We start from the raw sequence: 6036 nt of genomic DNA, 5'->3' as shown, positions 1-6036 counted from the left end.
GTCTCTGTCTCCCCGCCCCCCGGGGGCGTTCCCATCGCTGCCCCTCCCCCCTGTCCCCTCCCTCTGTCCCCCCCGTGTCCCCGTTATAAGCGCGGGGCCGGTTCCGAGCGCTCACAAGGCTCCGGGCCCCGCGCCCCCTCCTCATCCTCACCCCCTCTTCATCCCGCGGCCCCCCACCCACCCCCATCACCATCATCACCCTCCCTCCCTCCCTCCCCTCCCGTCCCCCTCCTCCTCCTCCTCCCCGCCCCCTCCTGCCGCTGTCCGCGGTGCTGAACGGGCCACTGACCGCCCCCCGCCCCCCGCCCCGAGCACCCCCCGGGCTCCGATCCGGTTCCGAGCCCGCCGGTCCATGCCCGCCCGCGGGGGGGTTCCGGGAGCCGCCGGGCGCGGCCTCACCGACACCGACACGGCGGCGGCGGCGGCTGCGGGCGGCCCCGGCCCGGTGCTGGGCGGCCGCGCCCGCCGCACAAAGCCCTAGCTCGGTCCCGCTGCCCCCGGCCCGGCCCGGTTCCCTCCCGGCGGCGGCGGTGGGGTCGGGCCCGGCGTTCGCCCCCTCCCCACAGCGGAGGAACCATGCCCAGGTCGTTCCTGGTGAAGAAGGTGAAGCTCGATGACTTCCCCGCCGGCCTCGACTCCCCCCCGTACGGCCGGGCCCGGGCGGATTTCGGCTCCCGCTTACACGAGAAGGGTAAATACCGAATTCATTAATGACCGGATTCATCACAGACCGGGAGGGTTCTCCCCCCCGCGCACCGCCGTGCCGCGCCCCGGGGCCGGGATCCGCCGCATTCCGCCGCGCCGACACCGCCGGGAGCGGGAGAGGGAGGGGAAACCGGCCGGGATAAACCCGGGTAAAACCGGGACAGAACCGGGACAAAACCGGGTCAGAACCCAGCGAGCGGACGGGCCCCGGCGCTGCCCTTTGTCTGTCTGCGGGAGCCAAGTTCAAGGGCAGCGGCGGCGGCGGCGCGGAGCCCCCTCAGCCGTTGTGTCGCCGTTGTTGTCGCCGTTGTCCCCCCGCGTTGTGTCCCCCCCCCCCCCCGTGCCGCCCCTTTGTGCGGAGCCCCCGGGCCCCGGTGCGGCGGCGGCGGCGGCTGCGGCTGCGTTGCGTAACCGGGACCGGCGGAACCGCCGCAGCCGCACCGGGCCCGGCCCGGCCCCGCCGTGACCTTGAGCGGGCCCGGGGCAGCGGCGGCGGGCGGGGAATGCGGGAATGCGGGAACCAGGGGCGGCAGGGGACGAGCGGGGACGGGGACAGGGACGGGGACAGGGCATGGGGACAGGGGACGGGGACAGGGGATGGGGACAGGGGACAGGGGACGGGGACAGGGGATGGGGACAGGGGACAGGGCATGGGGACAGGGGACAGGGAACGGGGACAGGGGACAGGGCATGGGGACAGGGGACAGGGGACGGGGACAGGGCATGGGGACAGGGGATGGGGACAGGGGACAGGGCATGGGGACAGGGGACAGGGAACGGGGACAGGGGACAGGGCATGGGGACAGGGGACAGGGGACGGGGACAGGGGACAGGGCATGGGGACAGGGGACAGGGAACGGGGACAGGGGACAGGGCATGGGGACAGGGGACAGGGGACGGGGACAGGGGACAGGGGACAGGGGACGGGGACAGGGCATGGGGACAGGGGACGGGGACAGGGGATGGGGACAAGGGAAAGGGACAATGACAAGGGAAAGGGATGCGGGCAGGAAGCGGGGACGGCGACAAGGGAGGGGGACAGAGGAAGGGGACAACGACAAGGGACAGTGACAAGGGAAGGGGACAAGGGAAAGGGACAGCGACAAGGGAAGGGGACAAGGGGAAGGGACAGCGACAAGGGAAGGGGATGCGGGCAGGAAGCGGGGACGGCGACAAGGGAGGGGGACAGAGGAAGGGGACAACGACAAGGGACAGTGACAAGGGAAGGGGACAAGAGGAAGGGACAAGGGAAGGAACAAGGGACGGGGACAGCGACAAGAGAAGGGACGGGGACAGCGACAAGGGACAGCGGCGAGGGAAAGGGATGCGGGCAGGGAGCGGGGGCGGCGACAAGGGACAGCGACAATGGAAGGTGACAAGGGAAGGGGACAAGGGAAAGGACGCGCGGAGAGCGGCGGGGACGGGATGCGGGAGCGGGGACAGCGACGGGGGAAGAGGAGAGCGCGGTGAGGGCAGCGATGGGGACAGCGGCAGGGGACAGCGACAAGCGAAGGGGACAGCGGCAGAGGGAACGGCGGCCATGGGGATGGAGGGAGCGGGGACGGGACAGCCACTGCCGGGACAGCGACGGGGACAAGGGCAAAAGGGGAGGAAAAGAGGCGGAGGGCCGAGGGCAGGGCTGGGGACAGGGACAGGGGACAGGGACGGGGACAGGGAGCAGAGCAGAGATGCGCGAAGCGGTGGGGACAGGGACTGCGGGGATGGGGACAGCGACAGCGGCCGGGACTGCGGGGACAGCGACTGCGGAGACGGGGACAGGGGACAGGGCAGAGATGCGGGCAGGGATGGGGACAGGAACTGCGGGGACAAGGGAAGGGACAAGAGCCGATGGGCAGGGACGGGGACAGGGACGGGGACAGGGACAAGGGACAGAGCCTGGGGTCGGGACTGTGGGGACAGGAACAGGGACAGGGACGGGAAAGGGATGGGGACAAGGGACACGGACAGGGATGGGGACAGGGGGCTGCGGGAAGGGACAGGGACCGGGGTGGGGACAGAGACAAGGAGATAAGGGCAGGGATGGGGACAGGTGACAGGAACAGGGGGCTGCGGGCTGGGACAGGGACAAGGGACAGGGGACAGGGACCGAGTGGGGACAGGGGGCTGCGGGCAGCGAAAGGGAGGGGACAGGAGTGGAAACAGGGCTAGGGAACATGGGACAAGAGACAGGGACAGGACACGGGGCTGCGGGCAGGGGCAGGGATGGGGACAGGGACAAGGGACGAACGGCGAGGACAGGGGCAGGGGCCTGCCGGCAGGGACAAGGACAGGGACAGGGACAAGGGAAAGGGCAGGGCTGGCAGCAGGGACAGGGATGGGGACAGGGATGGGGACAGGATCGGGGAGCAGGGACAGAGGGAAGGGACAGGCTTGGGGACGGGGGGCTGCAGACAGGGGCGGGACAGGGACAAGGGGACGGGCAGAGCCTGGACAGGGACAGGGAGAGTGACAGGGACAAGGACGGGGATGGGGACAGGGAGCTGCGGGAAGGAAAAGGGGCGGGACAGGATCTGTGGCACGGACAGAGGCTGCGGGAAGGGACAGGGGAGAGGAGACAGGGGACAGGGACAAGGGGACGGGCAGAGCCGGGACAGGGATGGGGACAGGGATGGGGACGGGGACAGGGATGGGGACAGGGATGGGGATGGGGACAAGGGGATGGGCAGAGCCGGGACAGGGATGGGGACAGGGATGGGGACAGGGATGGGGATGGGGACAGGGATGGGGATGGGGACAGGGATGGGGACAGGGATGGGGACAGGGATGGGGATGGGGACAGGGATGGGGACAGGGATGGGGATGGGGACAGGCAGGGCTGGGGGGGGCAGGAGTGGGGGCGGGGGGCACAGGGACAAGGGACAAGAGCAGGTCAAGAGGAGTCGGGCACAGTCTGGCGGGGGGAGGAGCCGGGGGTCGGGGACAGGCGGGGGACAGGCGGGGGGCAGAGCAGGGACGGACAGGGGGACAGACAGGGGGACAGGAGGACAGACAGGGGGACAAGCTGGGTGACAAGCAGGGGAGGAGCAGGGGGAAATAGAGACAGACAGGAGGACAGACAGGGGGACAGACACGGGGTACAAGCAGGGGGACGGGGGGGGACAGACAGGGTGACAAGCAGGGGGACAGACAGGGGGACAGACGGGGGGACAAGCAGGGGGACAGACGGGGGACAGACAGGGGGACAAGCAGGGGGCAGGCAGGGGAGGGGCAGGGTGACAGAGAGACAAACAATGGGGACAAGCAGGGGGACAGACAGAGGGACAGACAAGGGGACAGAGAAGGGAACAGACAGGGTGAGAAGGAGGGCAGGGGCAGGGGACACTGAACCGCCGGGGCCACAGAGGAGAGGAGACACACACGGGACACCGGGGACACAAACAGCGACACAACCCTGTCCTCCCCCGCCCCTCCAACCCTCTGCCATCCCCCCTGACCTCTGTCCCCCCCCTCCAGGGTACAACATCAGCGACTACATGGCGCCCTCGGCCTTCGAGGAGGGGGACGCGGCGCTCAAGGTGCCGTCCCCGGGCTCGCTCTACCCCGGCGGCCGCGGCGACTTCGGCGCGGGGGACTCGGAGCCCCCCGACAGCCCGCACTCGGGCATGGCCGGCGGCTACATCAACGGCGACGCGGCCGTGAGCGAGGGCTACGCCGTGGACGCCTTCTTCATCACGGACGGCCGCTCCCGGCGCAAGGTGAGCGGGGGAGGAGGAGGCGGGACGCGCAACCTCCCCCGCCACACCTGCGGCGAGTGCGGCAAGAGCTACGCCACCTCCTCCAACCTGAGCCGCCACAAGCAGACCCACCGCAGCCTGGACAGCAAGATGGCCAAGAAGTGTCCCACCTGCGGCAAGGTGTACGTCTCCATGCCGGCCATGGCCATGCACCTGCTGACCCACGACCTGAAGCACAAGTGCCAGGTGTGCGGCAAGGCCTTCAGCCGGCCCTGGCTGCTGCAGGGCCACATGCGCTCGCACACCGGGGAGAAGCCCTTCGGCTGCGCCCACTGCGGCAAAGCCTTCGCCGACCGCTCCAACCTGCGCGCCCACATGCAGACCCACTCCGCCTTCAAGCACTTCAAGTGCAAGCGCTGCAGCAAAACCTTCGCCCTCAAGTCCTATCTCAACAAGCACTACGAGTCCGCCTGCTTCAAGGGGGCCGCGGCGCCCCTCAGCCCGCTGCACGCCTGAGGAGAGGGGTCTGGGGGGCGCCGGGACCCCCCTCCTCCTCCTCCTCGGGATGGGGGGGCTCGGTGTGGAAAGGCAGCCCCGCCTTCTTGGTCTTCCTCCCCCGCCTCCTCTTCCTCCTCTTCCTCCCGTCACCGCCGCCCCGGGGGATCGGCCCCGTCCGGGATTGAAGGGGGAGAGGTAACCCGAGCACGGCTGGGCTTTGGGACCCTTCTCCGGGTTGTGCCCCTCGGGATTGAATCCTGGATCCTCCGTCGGGATTGACCCTTCAGGATCCACCCTTCAAATTCCAGCAGTGGGGATTCACCCTTCAAATTCCGGCCTTTGGGATTGACCCTTCAGGATCCACCCTTCAAATTCCGGCAGTGGGGATTCACCCTTCAAATTCCGGCCTTTGGGATTGACCCTTCAGGATTCACCTTCTAAAATTCACCCTGCAAATTTCACCCATGGGGATTGACCCTTCAAATTCTGGCCATCAGGATTTACCCCTTGAATTCCACTCATCGGGATTGATTCTTCAGGATTCAACCCTTTTCAAATTTCACCTGTCAAGATTTGACCTGTCAGGATTCACCCTTTGAAATCCGCCCTTCGAATTCCGGCCTTTGGGGTTGACCCCTCGAATTCCACCCGTTGGGGGTTGACCCTCCAAAATCCACCCTTCAAATTCCAGACTTCAGGATTGACCCTTCAAATTCCGCCCTTCGAGTTCTACCCGTTGGGAGTGACCCTTCAAAATTCACCCTTCAAAATTCCACCCGTCGGGATTGACCCATCAGGATCCACCCTTCAAAATTCACCCTCCAAATTCCGACCTTCGGGATTCACCCTTCAAATTTCATTCTTCAAATTCCACCCATCGGGACCGACCTGTCAGGATTCACCCTTCAAATTTCACCTGTCAAGATTGACCTGTCAGGATTCACCCTTTGAAATTCGCCCTTCAAATTCCGGCCTTTGGGATTGACCCCTCAAATTCCACCCGTTGGGGGTTGACCCTCCAAAATCCACCCTTCGAATTCCGGACTTCGGGATTGACCCTTCAAATTCCACCCTTCAAGTTCTACCCGTCGGGATTGACCCGTCAGGATCCACCCTTGAAAATCCACCCTCCAAATTC

General features: G+C 67.2%; 1 protein-coding gene across 1 annotated transcript; it reads left to right on the top strand.

Annotated features, from left to right (window-relative positions):
- Nucleotides 1-576: 576 nt before the first annotated feature.
- SCRT1 (scratch family transcriptional repressor 1) lies at nucleotides 577-4916 on the top strand (the record flags this gene model as incomplete). The annotated part of the gene is made up of 2 exons (XM_083870048.1): nucleotides 577-691; nucleotides 4180-4916. 2 exons carry the CDS (start codon nucleotides 577-579, stop codon nucleotides 4914-4916), a joined length of 852 nt encoding a protein of 283 aa, XP_083726174.1.
- Nucleotides 4917-6036: the final 1120 nt, after the last annotated feature.

This window comes from Zosterops lateralis (genome assembly GCF_965231275.1).
Source record: "Zosterops lateralis genome assembly, chromosome: 1".
NCBI classification, from domain to species: Eukaryota; Metazoa; Chordata; class Aves; order Passeriformes; family Zosteropidae; genus Zosterops; species Zosterops lateralis.
Note: the sequence above shows the minus strand (reverse complement) of the source record. Positions and strands in the feature narration are given on the sequence as shown.